This window comes from Pan troglodytes, chromosome 1 (genome assembly GCF_028858775.2).
Source record: "Pan troglodytes isolate AG18354 chromosome 1, NHGRI_mPanTro3-v2.0_pri, whole genome shotgun sequence".
NCBI classification, from domain to species: Eukaryota; Metazoa; Chordata; class Mammalia; order Primates; family Hominidae; genus Pan; species Pan troglodytes.
The window spans coordinates 191,279,104-191,294,508 of NC_072398.2; the positions used below are offsets into that span (position 1 = coordinate 191,279,104).

At 53.1% G+C, this 15,405-nt stretch overlaps 1 protein-coding gene across 3 annotated transcripts; it reads left to right on the forward strand.

Annotated features, from left to right (window-relative positions):
* Positions 1 to 490: 490 nt before the first annotated feature.
* On the forward strand, positions 491 to 13,636 carry HPCAL4 (hippocalcin like 4). Of its 3 annotated transcripts, XM_009454494.4 has the most exons (5): positions 491 to 917; positions 1,053 to 1,157; positions 7,624 to 7,793; positions 8,083 to 8,298; positions 9,538 to 13,636. In XM_009454494.4, exons 3-5 carry the CDS (start codon positions 7,632 to 7,634, stop codon positions 9,733 to 9,735), a joined length of 576 nt encoding a protein of 191 aa, XP_009452769.1. In that variant the 5' UTR covers positions 491 to 917; positions 1,053 to 1,157; positions 7,624 to 7,631; the 3' UTR covers positions 9,736 to 13,636. The 3 variants fall into 3 exon arrangements, with proteins under 3 accessions (XP_009452769.1, XP_001161893.2, XP_009452776.1); XM_001161893.7 differs by lacking the exon at positions 1,053 to 1,157 and having other exon boundaries at positions 503 to 917; XM_009454501.4 differs by lacking the exons at positions 1,053 to 1,157; positions 8,083 to 8,298 and having other exon boundaries at positions 790 to 917.
* The last annotated feature ends 1,769 nt before the right edge of the window (positions 13,637 to 15,405 follow it).

Here is a 15,405-nt window from a genome sequence, read left to right on the forward strand (position 1 = left end):
GGGAGGGTGGGGAATGGAGGATCCATGGCTAGGCATAGGGGTCCTTCGGGGGAGAACGCGAGAGGCCTCTTGGGGGTCCATGAGAAAGGAGGAGGGCCCGTCTGGGGAGGGACCGGAATGAAGGGCCAGAGGGGTGGCTGGAGGGAACCCACGACTAGCGCGGGGCTAGGTAGAGGCTGGGACTTCGCCACCCATACCGCGCTCTCCGCGCGCAACCAGCACCCTCCTCTCTGCCCCACGGCGTGAGGGGAGTGGATGCGTGGGGAGGGGGGACGCAGAGATGTGGACTGCTGACCAGCCACCTCCTTCCTCTCCCACCCAGCTCCTCCCCAGCTCCTCTTTGGCCCCTCCCAATTTCGGGTGGGATATGGGTGTGTGTGGGGGGGTCTCATCTTGTGACTCATCCCCTCTTCCGCCCCCACCCATGCTGGGGCCCAGGAAAGGAAGCTTAGAGATTCGGCTGTGGTTCTCCCGTTTCCATAGCAACGGTGAGGTTGTTTTTGAGAATCCACTTTCATCGTCGACCCTTTCCACCCCAGACTTGTAAGCCGGGGGCTGAGCCTCAGGGCAGGGGTGCAGATGGGGGTGCAGCCCTCCCGCTTCCCGGCGACTCCGGGAAGGTCAGCGCGGGCAGGCGGGGCGCGCTCCTGCTGCCGGGCCTCTCCGGCCACCCGGTCCCCACCTGAAACCCCGCCTGCCACTCCGCTCCAGAGGAGCCAATAGCCGTGCAACCTGCCCGGGATGGGGCGGGGCTTATGCAAATAGTGTCGCCTTCGGGAGGCACATAGTGATACAAGAGCTGGAAGGCGGCTCCGGCGCAGACCTCGGAGAGCACAGCTGCCGGCCCGCGAGCCAGCCTCGGTTCCCGCGGCCCGCCGAGGCTCGGAGCCATCCAGCGACCCGGCGACCGGCCTCAGGTAATGCGAGTGGGACCGGGTCCTCAAGGCAACAAACCCACCGGGCGGAGGCCCTGGCCCCCTCCCCCTCCACTCTCCCTTCCCATCCTCATGTCCTGCCCTGATTCACCTCCCTGACCCGTGGTTCCGCCTTAGGCGGCAGCAACTGAAGAGCCCACCCCTGGGCAGGAGACCCCCACCTCAGTCCAGGCCCATGGGTGCAGAGAAGGAGGCAGAGCCGCCTACTTATCCCCAGCTCAGGTGAGAACAACCATTGCTATGGCCCCCAACATACACGCGCGCACACACACATACACACACAGATGCACACACACACATCTGGGGGTGTGGTGGCGCTGGTGCTAGCTGGAGGCGCTGGTCACCCTCCCTCCTGTTTGGATATGGGTTGTCTGCCCAGCACCATGGCAAACTCCCACCTCCACGGATAGCCCCTAGCCACTTCTCATCAGGGAGCCCCTGCCCCCAAAGACAGCCTCCCCCTCCACAGAGCGCTCCCTCCTCGTTGTCCCCAGACGTTGTCCCCAGACACTGTCCCCACATCCCACCCCTCAAGCTGACAGAGCCCACAGCATACCTGAGGGGGGGACAATCCCCCTTCCCCAGTTTTTCTCCTCACAGTCTCGACAGCCCTCCCCAGTGGTCCCCAGTGCTAGGCAGAGGCCCCATATTTGGCATCTCTCATCCTGGCGGGAGGATGAACCAAAGACACCACCCCCAGCAGACCACCCATACCGTCAGTCCAGTTGCTGCCAAGGCCCCAACCTCCATACCTCCTCCCTCCCCCCTCACAGCCAGGCACCAAATCCTCTCATTCTGCCTGTCAAATGTCTTTCTAATTTGTATGACTATTTGCTCCCTCTCTCCCACCTTCCTGCTGCTCCGTGGGGACCTTGCCAAAGTGCCATGTGGGCTGTATTGCTCTTGGCCCTAAAGTGAACTATACCTGGAGGGCAGATGAGCTGGGTTCAAATCTTGTACAGCCAAAGTTTGACTTTGGCAAAGTCACTCCCCTCTCTGATCCTTCATGAAAATGGGGAGAGGTATAACAGAGAGGGTAGACTGGGTGAGATGAACTTGAACAGCCTTCTGGCACTGAGACACTCTGGTTCTATGGCTGATTATGGAAAAACAGGATCCTGAACCAAGAGGACATTAAAGAGAGGAGACCTGAGGGGGGCGGGGTTGGTTTAGAACTCACTGAAGACACATTCCTTCTTAACCAGCCTAGGTACAGGCTACCTCCTCCCACACATTCTCTAGGCCCCTTCTATTAGGAGTCCCTCCTAGACCACCAGCCCATCCTGACATGGACAGCTCCAAATTGTAGGTGGCCAGCTGGGATTACTCTTTGTTTGTCATCCCCTGCCTCTCATTAAGAAGGAGAGGGAAAAGACCTGGTTGCTGCTGCTATTGCTGCTGCTTGGGGAAGAGCAAAGGGAGGAGAGGAAAGAGAGAAAATCTCCTGACCAGGGAGCTATTGTCACCATGGCAACCACCTCAGCACCAGCTCCTCTGAAGCTGGGTGAGGGTGTGGGATTATTGCCTCCTTCAGTCCCTCCCATTCAAAGCCTCAGCCACCTCTCCATTCAAAGCCCACAGCCCTTAGCCCTCTTGAAGAAACCTCTGGGCACACTGGGACAATGGTTTTGTGTATGGGACAGTCCCAGCTCCTTCATAGCTGGAGGACAGCCCTCAAGAGGTAAGCAGAGGAGCCTGCCCATGTTCAGCAGGGCCACAGCTCCAGCAGAGCATGTCCCCAGCTGGGTTCTGGCCTTCACTTTGCTGCTGATGGGCTATAGTTGACCTGGGGTGAACCCTTCCTTCCCCTAGGTCTGGGTTCCATTGTCTCTGAAGTGGGTGTGATAGCAGGAGAACACAGATAAACAAAACAGCCTGACACAGATCCAGGGAGGAAGAAGGGGGTTCTGCTCCTCTTACGTAATCCACCAAGAGACATTCATTGAACATCACTGTGTCCTAGGCATTGCCACTGCGTCTCCACAGGGCAGTTCTGTGCAGGCACAGAAGGCAGGGTGGGAACCAGGGTAGGGGAGCTATAAGAGAGAAAAACCCCTGCTCTTATGGGTCCCAGACTCAGTGAGGACTAAGCACTCACTGGGAGAAGTGAGTGCATAGGGAAAAGCACTTTTATTTTCCCCATGGGAAAAATAAACTTTTCTCACGCTTCAACCTGCTCAAAAGTGGACTGGGGCATATTGGAGGGGATCAACTCCTTGCCATTGAGCAAAAAGGTCTGGAGGATTTTTTTTCTGACTCAGGCAGGGGTTTAATGCAAAGACCTGTCTCAAATCAGACTGCATCCTGGAATTCTACAGCACCAGGTGAGGGTCAGAGGGCTATGAAGTCTACACGCCTGTGGGGGACTGACTCATGCCCAAAGTGCTGAGCTTGGGCTGCTGACTCTCCACTGTCCAGACTGGAAAAGGCTGATCATAAGGAAGCAGGCTTCAACCAGGCCCTGAAGACTGATTATAGTCCAGGAGAGAAGAAAGGATATTAGGGGAGAGGAAAATAGCTTAGCAAAGAGGTGAGGCGTGTCTGGCTGTGAGAAGGCTGGCTTGAGAGGAGTATGCGGTGGTGAGTGAGCAATGAGAGCTGAGGCGAGATAGGTGGGCACTTTGAGACCAGATTCTAGAGGATTCTAGAGTTTCAGGGGGCCCATGGGCATGGCTACTTCTAGTCTATATTGTAACTTTCGGGGGGAAAAAGCCATTCCCTCCTAACAGAGGAATCAAAAGAAAGGCACTTCCTGCCAGGCAGGGAAGCCCCATGGGCATGAGCATAGCTTGATTTCAGCCCCCTCGGCTGTGTCCCTGGCTATGGACATAATGAAGGTACCAAGAGCATTTCAAAATAAGAGACAACAGGACTTGATGGCAAGTTAGACCTAGGGCAAAGGGAAGGGAAAAAATGAAGGTAACTAAGATTGTGTTCCCCACACCCCGGGGATGAGGGAGAGAAGGAAGGGGCAACAGAGACAGTCTGACCATCTCTGGTTGGGAGCGAGTCTGGCTGTAGACTTGCTGTCTCAGAGGTGCTGGTGGACACCCCTAGGGTGGCTATCTCCTGGGTGTCAGAGATTGTGGCCCCAGATGGTTCCACTGCGGCCAAAAGGGAGATCAGAGCTCTGATTTTCCCAGAGGGCAGATGTGGGTGGAGAAGGTCTGTGCTGAACAAGAGTAGCCATGATTTGGAGACGGTGGCCCAGGCAGGTAGCACGGATTCAGCCTGAGTGCTCATCTGGGCCCTCCCACTGACCTGCTGTGTAACCCTGAGCCAGTTTTCTCCTATCTCTCAATTTCCATTTTCACTGAAATAAGGGGATGATCTTAAAGGGCACGGCCAGTTTTGACCTTCTTTTCTTAATTTTTTATTTACTTTTTTTTTTTTGAGACAGGGTCTTGCTCTGTTGCCCAGGCTTGAGTGCAGTGGCTCAATCACGGCTCACTGCAGCCTCAACCTCCTGGGCTCAAGTGATCCTCCCACCTCAGCCTCTGAGCAGCTGGGACTACAGGCACATGCTACCATGTCTGGCTAATTTTTAAATTTTATATAGAAACAGGGTTTCATTATCTTGCCCAGGCTCAGCTTTGACCTTCTGATGATCTAGAGGGAATGAGGAGAAATAAAGGAGGAGGCATAGTCTGGGTCTGAGACCCAATAAAAGCAGGGAACAGGAAGGACCCTAGGAGACAGAGAATTGTGGAGAAGGCAGCACAGAGCAGGGAGGAGAAAAGGGGTATAAGGTGAGAGCCACACAGACACTGTGACACACACAGAGAGACGTGTGCACTCTGACAGATTTGCAGCCTCAGACATTGACATGCTCCCACACACAGACCCAGCCCCTCATGCTGACTCTCAGGCACATCCTACGGAAGACAGCTGGAGAGGCTGTGCCTCCCCCCATCAGACATCTCTGCCTGACTTCTCCAGCTTCCTTGACTATACCCTGAGGCTTGAGAGTCCTTTGGATTTGGGAGAGGGGTGAGGCCTGCCTCCTTTTGCCTATGGGTGTTCCAGAGGCATCCTTGCTCTGGCCTCAGTGTAGCCATTTTCCGCCCAGCCTCAGGTTCCTGAAGATGGCATGCTCCCCCTCCCTGGCTTTTCCTGAGGGCATACAATTCCTCATCCTCTGGGAGTGGGGAAGGATGTTGCTACCTGCACTGCTCCTTGGTCTTCCTTATGGCCCAGTGGAGGAATCTGAGGCCCAGAGAGGATATGTAACTAGCCTGAGGTCAGCCCAGCAAAGGGGAGTGGGAAGGAATGGACCAACCTCAGATTTGCTGTTTAGTGTTTTCCCAGTTGTAAGAATTAGAAGCCCACTGGCAGACATCGGGCTATGGGAGTGGAATTCCTTCTGCCAGCCCAAGGGCTTCCTTTTCCAGAGTATCTTGAGGACAGGCTACCTGGGGTGGGAGCCTGACCCTCTTCCAAAGAGACTCTAGGCAGGTCAGAGGCACCTCCCAAGCCATGTCCTGGGAAACCCAGACTCTGCAGGGACATTCCTCCCAGGGAGGTCAGAGAGGAGGGTCCACTCTGCCTTCAAGGTCTGGCCACACTTCCTGAGGAGGGCCTGTACCTCTTCAAACACTTCCCCTGGCACAGCCCACTTACGGCCTCACATTCCCACTGGGGAATAACTCTTGATCCTTCCCAAACCTGCTTCTCAGCAACAACACTTCTATCCACTGAGGCTCAAATCTGAGCCTCTGCCTCAACTCCTCTGTTCCTCTTACTCCCACATCCAATCAACTGCAAAGTCCTGCCAGTGCCCTTCTTAACGTCTCAGCCCATCCACGTCTCTCCACGACCCTTACTCTGGCAGCATTGTCTCTCACCTGAACTGTGTAGCAGGCCCCTCCCTGCTCTACCTACCTGCCCCCACCAAAGGTCATCTTGCATGCTGTGGCCAAAGGAAAAATTCTTTTTTTTCTTTTTTGAGACAGGGCCTTTCTTTATCGCCCAGGCTGTAGTACAGTGGTGCCATCTCAGCTCACTGCAACCCCTGCCTCCCAGGCTCAAGTGATCCTCCCATCTTAGCCTCCCAAGTAGCTGGGACTACAGGCATGCACCACCACACTCAGTGAATTTTTTTTTTTTTTTTTTTTTTTTTGAGACGGAGTCTCACTCTGTCGCCCAGGCTGGAGTGCAGTGGCGCGATCTCGGCTCACCGCAAGCTCCGCCTCTGGGGTTGATGCCATTCTCCTGCCTCAGCCTCCCAAGTAGCTGGGACTACTGGCGCCCCCCACCATGCCTGGCTAATTTTTTGTATTTTTAGTAGAGATGGGGTTTCACTGTGTTAGCCAGGATGGTCTTGATCTCCTGACCTCGTGATCCACCTGCCTCAGCCTCTCAAAGTGCTGGGATTACAGGCGTGAGCCACTGCGCCTGGCCAATATTTTTTTTTTTTTTTTGAGGTGGAGTCTCACTGTGTCACCCAGGTTGGAGTGCAGTGGCGCGATCTCAGCTCACTGCATGCTCTGCCTCCTGGGTTGACGCCATTCTCCTGCCTCAGCCTCCCGAGTAGCTGGGACTACAGGCACCTGCCACGACGCCCAGCTAATTTTTTTGTATTTGTAGTACAGACAGGGTTTCACCGTGTTAGCCAGGATGGTCTTGATCACCTGACTTCGTGATCCACCCACCTTGGCCTCCCAAAGTGCTGGGATTACAGGTGTGAGCCACCGTGCCCGGCCGCGCCCAGCCAAATTTTTAAATTTTTTGTAGAGACTAGGTGTCACTGTATTGCCTAGGCTGGTCTCAAACTCCTGGCCTCAAGCTGTCCTCTCATCTCAGCCTCCCAAGGTACTGGGATTATAGGCATGAAATACGGTGCCCAGCCTGGAAAAATTTTAAAACACGTACCTTTTCTTGGGTCCCCAGTGACTCGTTCAAGACTGGGTATATCATAAGCATTCTGTAAATATTGTGGAATGAATGCAATCTTCCCAGCCCTTGTTTTAAAAAATCCCAGGAGCGTCTGTTCCCTCCAATTTCTTGGCATGGATTGGAGGCCCTTTGTAACCAACCATCTGCCTCTTTGACCCAGTTACAAGTTATTGAAGGTTGGCTCATGTCTGCTTCATCTCCATCACTGGCACAGGGCCTAGCACACAGTCAGTCTCAATAAATGCTCAGGGAATGAATGGATTAATGAAAAGCCAAATGTCAGTAGAGGATTTCTATTTGTACGGAGGAAAGAGGGAGAGAAGCTCCCTGCTGGGGTGGCCCAAGAAAGCCTTGAGGAAGAAATTGGGAGACAGTGCCAAGGGGACACACAAGGAACCTACCTTGGGTCCCTTCTCAGGACAGAAGTCTGCCAAGGAGGGTGGGGGCTGACTTCAGAAAGCCCTAAATGGCAAGGAGAGGAGTCAAGGCCTTAGTCTGTGGGCACGGGAGCCATGAAAGGTGTGAGCAGGAGGGGAGAGGATGAAGACTGTGGAGTGCTGCACGGTCAGTGAGGAGGAGAGCTGAGACCTGGAAGGCGGGAGACCCCCGGGGCTAGGAGAAGAAACCTACCTGAATGCAGGTGTTGTGAGGGGAGAGGAGGCCCCATTATGGGGGAGTGTCATGAGGGGAAGGAACCTGCAACCCCACCCTGTGTGTGGCAGGGGAGGGGGCAGCTGTGGCTGAGGCAGGGCCTTTCCCCGGACCCAGTCGGAAGAATCCCTCTGTCCCACAGGCCCCGCCATGGGGAAGACCAACAGCAAGCTGGCCCCCGAGGTGCTGGAGGACCTTGTTCAGAACACTGAGTTCAGCGAGCAGGAGCTGAAGCAGTGGTACAAGGGCTTCCTGAAGGACTGCCCCAGCGGCATCCTCAACCTGGAGGAGTTTCAGCAGCTCTACATCAAGGTGGGCGGCCGGCACCTGGTGTGAGGGAGCCAAGTACCCGGGTTGGGGGAGGTGAGGAACCGGGGGTGAGGGAGGCAGGGCACCCTGGGATGAGAAGAGGCGAGGCACCCGGGGTGGGAGGGGAGGCGAGGCACCCGGGGTGCGGGGGAGGTGAGGCACCCGGGGTGGCGGAGGCAAGGCACCCGGGGTGGGAGGAGGCGAGGCACCCGGGGTGCAGGGGAGGTTCCCTGAGATGGGGGCGGGCTGGGCGGGGCTGTCGCTGCGCCCCAACCCACCGCACCCCCCTCAGTTCTTCCCCTACGGCGACGCCTCCAAGTTCGCGCAGCACGCTTTCCGCACCTTCGACAAGAACGGCGACGGCACCATCGACTTCCGGGAGTTCATCTGCGCCCTGTCGGTCACCTCCCGCGGCAGCTTCGAGCAGAAGCTCAACTGGGCCTTTGAGATGTACGACCTGGACGGCGACGGGCGCATCACGCGCCTGGAGATGCTGGAGATCATCGAGGTGCGGGGCCGCGCGGGCGCTGCTGTTCCCGAGGCCAGCGCTTCGCCATCCCCGCCCCTGCCTCCGCGCTGCTCTCGGGCTTCGGGGCCTCCCCGCTGCTCCCCAGCCTGAGATCCCGCCTCCTACCACCCCGCTACAGGCCCAGGCTAAATGCTTTACCCGACACTCGACGGGGCGGAGGGGGTGGTTACTGTCCCAAACCCCATTTGGCAGAGGAGGAAACGGCCGGGTTCCTGATTCCAATCCAGGGAGTCTGACCTCATAGCTGATGTTTTCAACTCATTCTGTCAACAGGCAGGGATTGAGCGCCTGCCAGTTCTTGCTTTCATGGGGCATTCCTTCTAGTGAGAAATTTTTTAAAAAAATTAATGAATGAAGACATGCGGGGTCAGGCCGTAGGTGCTATGAGGAAGATACACTAAGCAAGTGCAGGGAGAGCGCGTGATGGAGAAGTTACTTTATATAAGATGGAAAGTTAGCAGCAGCCTGAATGGGGTGAGGCCTTTACTGCAAGATGCCTGGGGGAAAGCGTTCCATGCTGAGGGGCAATTAAGGCAGGTCGGCCTTTCTCTGCAGAGTTCAAGGAGGGGCCAGGAGGCCCGGTGGTGGGAGAGCCATGAGAGGGAGAGAGTGATAGGAAGGTGGTCATACGGGGAGCCAGGAGCCCCATCAGTAAGGTCTCCACGGAGTTGGGCTTCTGGCATGTTTCATCCACATAAATATTATTTAGTCTAAATAAAAAATTAGTTGAGGGCTGGGCGTGGTGGCTCACGCCTGTAATCCTAGCACTTTGGGAGGCTGAGGCCGGTGGATTACCTGAGGTAATGAGTTCGAGACCAACCCGGTCAACATGGTGAAACCCCGTCTCTACTAAAAATACAAAAATTAGCGGGACGTGTTGGTGCATGCCTGTAATCCCAGCTACTCAGGAGGCTGAAGCAGGAAAATCACTTGAACCCAGGAGGCAGAGGTTGCAGTAAGCCGAGATCGCGCCATTGCACTCCAGCCTGGGCAACAAGATCGAAACTCTGTTTCAAAAAAAAAAAGAGTTGCTCATTAAATATCCAGTCTTAATGACCACATATACCTTCCAGTATCCTCACCAACCCCCAGTGTTCTCCCTGCCAGATCCCTTTCCTTCACCCGCTGCTTCTCGGGGCCCCTTGTGGGTGTTCACACCTCCCTCCTTCTCAGGGCCCCTTGTGGGTGTTCACACCTCCCTCCTCCTTCCCTCACCAGGCAATCTACAAGATGGTGGGCACCGTGATCATGATGCGCATGAACCAGGACGGGCTCACGCCCCAGCAGCGTGTGGACAAGATCTTCAAGAAGATGGACCAGGATAAGGACGACCAGATTACATTGGAGGAGTTCAAGGAGGCAGCCAAGAGTGACCCATCCATTGTGTTGCTGCTGCAGTGTGACATGCAGAAGTAGAAGCTGGTGAGGGGCAGGGTCCCTGGCCAGAAGGGGCATGGCCACCTCCCAACCTGATGACCTCTCTGGCTGGCCTCCCAGGAGGAGGGACACTCCAGCCCCCCTCTCTGGCCCACCCAGTCCTCTGCCCAAGCCCTTCCTCCCCTCCATCAAGATCTTTGAGGGACCACCTCACCCTGCAAAAGAGACAGGTCCTCCAGTACCCTGTCTTCTAGCCCCACCTCCCACTTGGCACAGAACCAATGTCCATTGGGCATAGGGGAGTTGGCTTTTGCCCCAGGAGGTGAGGTTAAGGAGTTGGGGGCCTGGGGTTCTGGTTCGGAATTCTCTTGATCCTGGGATTATGCTTTATAGGATGTGGTCCCACAGGCCTGTCACAGGGCCAAATTGGGTCTGTCCATTCCTGAGGCTCCAGATCCCATAAAGGTGGTCTCTTCCCCATCCCTTCTACTCTACCTGGCCCTTCCAGCCCCAGCCTTTGGAGCGTTCATTCAGTCCTTTCTTCAGCTAATGATTACTGAGCACCTGTTTGGTGCTAAGGATATGGTCATTTACAAGACACATCTTGTGCCCTCTGGAAGCTCATAGGGTTGTGAGGCAAACTTCCAGCCGTCAGGGTCTCAGCTAAGCAGAAGGTGCTGGAAGGCTGGTTAGTCTGGGAGGAGCTATTTCATCTTCCAGCTCAGCTCCACACAAAGCTGCAGAAGGACGAAATGAAAAGCATTTGGAAGTTTAGGAGCCAGGTGAGTGAAAGTTTTAAGAAAAATGAAATTTATGTAATACTTATTTTTTTAGTACCCTTTAAAGGAGCTACAGTCATTTTATTATTTCAGGAGGTTAAAATATACTCTATATTACTTGGTTTCTTATAAAATGATTAAATGAATAGAGAAAATATTAATTTTCAAGGGGAAAAAACCTGAGAAAAATGGGAGAAAAGACCATGAAATTTACCAGATAACACTTTTTAAGACTAAGTCCTGAGCTGCCACTCTCAGCAGTTTTTGCTGCTTCAGCTCTTCCTTTTTATTACCTTTTTCAATTCAACAAGCAACTTTCTGCTACATACTTACTCCGGTTGGGTGCTGACTTCAGGGACAGGAAAAAACAAGGTTTGCAAAGAGTGAAACTAGTGTATATTCCGTATCTTGGTAGTTCGTTTCTGGATTGGGTTTAGTTTCAGAACTGGACTTGTTCCTTCACTGCCACAGAATCAGAAAGAGCTAGAAGAAAAGGCTCACCTGGCCACTGTTTAGGCACCCAGACATAATTTATGGACGAAATGCCTAAAAATGTGCCAGGCATGCTCTGTTTGAAAGGCTTTTTCTAACCCCAAATCTTAGATCTGCCAGGTAGTTCATCATCTTCCAAGTGTGCTGGTTCTGCTTTCCAATGCCTGCTTCCCAATTTTGGATCCATGAGCTATACAGCTGCATGCTTTGACTGCCGGAAAAATTAATCTTGCTTCTTCATCAGGTCTTTCTCCTGTACTTGTGATCAGAAATTACCTTTGACATGCAGTGACAGTTGATTTCCTCTTGAACTGCCGGTGAAAACAGTCTAGTACACAGGTGCTGTCAGCCCAGGGTGGGAGCAGGAAATGATTGCTGAGCCCGGGGCAGGGGAATTGCACCTGCAGGAAAGAGATGCAGCATGCTCCTCACTCCTGAGTGCCCACCTGTCCTGCTTCTCTGCAGGTGAAAACTCTGGGGGATGCTGATCAATAGAGCTTGGTCCCAAGCTCTACTGGGCCCTTGGAGGTAGCAAGGCCACTGGGTTGCTATCCTCTTGCTGGGGATAGCAACCACTGGTTTGCAACCACTGGGTTGCTATCCTTTTGCTATCCTCTTGCTCATGACCAGCCATATGGTGAGGCTGGGGAGTTCACATCCTCAGGCAGGAACTAGCAGTTGTTTATCCAGCAATGCCTCAAGGATGTTGCATTGCTCCCAGGAGCTGGCTATTAGGTATGTCTTGTGCGGTCAGTCAGCATCACAGACACATAGATGCTCACCAGCCTGGCTTAGCTGGGACCTAAATCTTCTGGTGAAAAGCTTTTCACTAAGTGAGGTTCCTTCCCTGCAAATGCTGAATCTAGCCTAATTCTCAACCACACAGAATTTCATGGCTTTCAAAGGCTTGCCACGTGCCCCATCTCATTCTATACTCACATCCCATGGAGGTGAGGATTTTCATTTCTTTTCTCTAGACTTGGAAGCTGAGATTCAGAGAGAAAGCGTCCCTTGTGCAAGATCACATAGTCAGGAGGTGACACAGGGCTAAGACTTGAACCAAGGCTCTAAGAGGATTTCTTCTTTTCAGAGTCTCTTCCCTGTCCATTTCTGTGACTAAGCTGTGCAGAGGTTGACAGCAGGGCAAGTTACATTGATATTCATCCTTTATAGGCTTCCTGCTAAAAAGCTTCTGAGATTGTGGTCTTCCAAAAAAAATAGGAGCTTGGTTGAAGTCCCCACATTTTCAAGCACTCAGTGTTCTGCCTCTGGCAGCTGTGCTAACAGCTCAGTGCTGTCCTGGGAGGCCTCTGACTCAGAACCCTCGAAGCATCCTGCATTGTCTTTACCCACCATCATCTTCACTAAGAGAAACATGCCTACCCATGAAGGTGTGTTTGATTACTCCAGGCTTCTGGACACACATACCCATGGGTGATTTTTGCTCCTCAGGCCCAATATTCTCAGACAGCCCAGCAGTGTGAACACACAATGCCAGGCCAGGAACTGGGACCACCATCTTGCTGATGGAAGGAACAACAGGTGGCCCAGGACGTGCTCCTGCATACTCCTGGGTGTCCCAGGGACTGTGTGCTCAGGAGCACTGTGGTGGAGCACTGGCCCTGCCTTGAGAAGAGACACAGGTCTCCCGTCCCTGCACCAGCTGAGAGAGACTTGCCACAAAGCACAAGGCTGGCAGAGATTTATGTATGACTTGCACAGACACAAAAATATACAGACAATCAAAACATTGATATATTCAAACTCTCCTTTGAAATTCCAATCTTATTGCAACAACTCTGTGAATTGCAAGGTCCCAGAATCTGCCTTCTCACATACTCTACCCTCATTCATCCTTTTGGGCTAATTGATGAGCATCTTATTTCTTATCTCTAAAAATTATCAGCAAAGGCTACTTCAGATGGCCACTTTAGTCCTTTCAGCTGTAGTCAGGATTATTTAACTTACCTGTATATCAAAAGTGAAGAAAAAGTTAGTTCATAAGTAAAGGCACTAAATCCTTTCCTGACAATGGCAGAGTCTCTAGAGGTAGAAATTTGCCTTGCTGCAGAGAGAGAAGGAATGGCGTGGGATGGGGGAAAGAAAAGAAAGAGAAGAAGAGAAGAAGCGGGGGTCTCCAGGCAGGGTAGTAAGCTGACACTGTAAATATTTTTTACACAAAAATGTATTGAAGCAACAAATATTTCCTGAAGATCCACCCTGGGTGAGGCTTTGAGCTGACTTTAGAGATCACTGTGGGGTCAAGAATGTCTTACATGTTTTATTCATCATTCTTGAAAAAAGAAATAATTCAAACCTTGGAATTAAAAAGTCTCAGAAAAATATGGGATTTTCTTTCTGGAATTTTCGAGGTTTTCTTTTTACCTTTGCCAGAGTGTGGGGGCAGGACTGGGCCTGCCAGGGTGTATAGCCCTTCCTGCTTGGTGGAGGCCAGTCAGGCCCAGGGCCTTCTAAGCAGCAGTAGAAAGGAGGCTTGGGAAAGAGGGGGTCTGGGTAGCAGGGGAAGGAGGCCAGTTCCAGTGTAGCCCCCTATCCCCTCCAGATGTGCTGCTTCTGGCTGTGCACTCAGTGACTGCCCTCACTGCTCAACCCTGTGCTGTGTGGTGTGTTTCTTTCCCCACTGACAGTGAATAAAAGGTGCAACTGTGCTGAGGGCTCCTGCTCTTCCCTACACTGGGACAGGATTGGGGTGAGGAGAAAGGGACAGAAGAGGCCTGGGGAGGCTCACTCAGTGAAGGGCCAAGGTCCTTGTTCTAGCAAGGACTCTGGGAACATGGCATGAGACTCACTTGAGCTAGTTCAAAGAAATGGGGGAGCAGATTATAAGGGACTCTGAAGATGGAAAATCAAGAATGACTGAACCTCAGGCCGGGCGCAGTGGCTCACACCTGTAATCCCAGTACTTTGGGAGGCCAAGGCAGGCAGATCACAAGGTCGAGATCGAGACCATCCTGGCCAACATACTAATAATACAAAAATTAGCTGAGCACGGTGGTGCATGCCTATAGTCCCAGCTATTCGGGAGGCTGAGGCAGGAAAATTGCTTGAACCCAGGAGGCTGAGGTTGCAGTGAGCAGCGGAGGTTGCAGTGAGCCGAGATCGCACCACTGCACTCTAGCCTGGTGACAGAGCAAGACTCCATCTCAAAAAAAATAAAAAAATAAAAATAAAAATAAAATAAAAACTGGCTGAACCTCAAGAGAACTGGAACTGGCAACTGGGCCTCTTCCTTACCATCTCTGGGTCTTGCAGGCTCTTGTTCCCTGGGCAGTATTTGCATCCATGCTCTTTTCCTGGGCTTCTCTTCAGACTTCTTTGGTTTTGTTGCACACAGTGGCTGAATCTCCAACTCGGTATCAAGACTCACCAGTGACTGACAACTCCCCTCTGTGCCTCTTAGTTTCAATTCACAAGCAAAAGGATCTGATTGGTTTGGCTTAGCTTTTGGCGGGATCCCTTAGGTCAGGTGTCCTCCCTTGGCCCAACCATCTGTAGCCTGACTGGACACTGATATGTGGGACCTGTGAGCAATTCCCTCAGAAGGAAGCTAATGGCAGCAGACGTTGGGACTTAGTTTCCCCCTCTGCCCAGTGAAAGGCCTCTTAAGAGCCCAAATGAGAGGACAGTGGCCAGCGGAAAGAAAGGCCAAGAGCCAGGGTTACAATTCGTCCATATGGCGCCCTTTGTATGACTTAGGAAAAGGCACCCCTCTGAGTGGAAGCAGCCCCATAAGTACGCAGCTGGGCAGTGGATAGCGCCTTTGGGCTAATTAGGAAAATATCTCCCTTCCTCCAGGTGAATACAGCCCTGTCATATTAGGGTGCACAGCTTCACAAGAGGAGCACAGGCTGCATTTCAGCCTGCCTCTCCTGCTGGTCACGGGTCATTGCATAGTGCGTAACCTGTTCCACCTTGACCTGAAATATGGTCAAGGGTTGGGGTGGGAGTTGGTGGTGAAGTGTTCCTCTCAGAACGTCCCCTGACAGTCCAAGAAGCACTGTTCCCTGCAGAGAGTTGGGGACAGTGGTGGCTGGAGCTGCCTGCCTTCTCCTGAAATGCTCAATTGCTTCTACAAGGGTTGCGTCAAGGACACTTGGAGGTGGCCAGCTCCCTTGGCAGGAAGTAATTAGGACAGAGGAAGGAGGCTGACCTGGCCTCGGGGCAACCATGAACCTAACTAAGGAGGTGACTCAGAAGCCTGAGAACTTGGGGCTGCTATTCCCAGCTGAGGCCACGCTGGGGGATGGGAAGTCCTGTCCCCTGTCTACTTTGGGCACACAGGTCCTGGGTTGCCTTCTCCCAAAAACTACCCACTCAGGCCCTCATAATCTCTAACCCAGCCAAATTAGTCCACCTCCTACTTTCAGCCTTGCCCTCTGCCCCATCTAGCTGCCACTAAGAAGCCACAGTGACCTTC

Coding starts and splice junctions, on each gene's coding strand:
- HPCAL4 (XM_009454494.4), top strand. CDS start 7,632: ATGGGGAAGACCAACAGCAAGCTGGCCCCCGAGGTGCTGGAGGACCTT. Junction 7,794..8,082: donor TTCAGCAGCTCTACATCAAG/GTGGGCGGCCGG, acceptor CACCCCCCTCAG/TTCTTCCCCTACGGCGACGC. Junction 8,299..9,537: donor AGATGCTGGAGATCATCGAG/GTGCGGGGCCGC, acceptor TTCCCTCACCAG/GCAATCTACAAGATGGTGGG.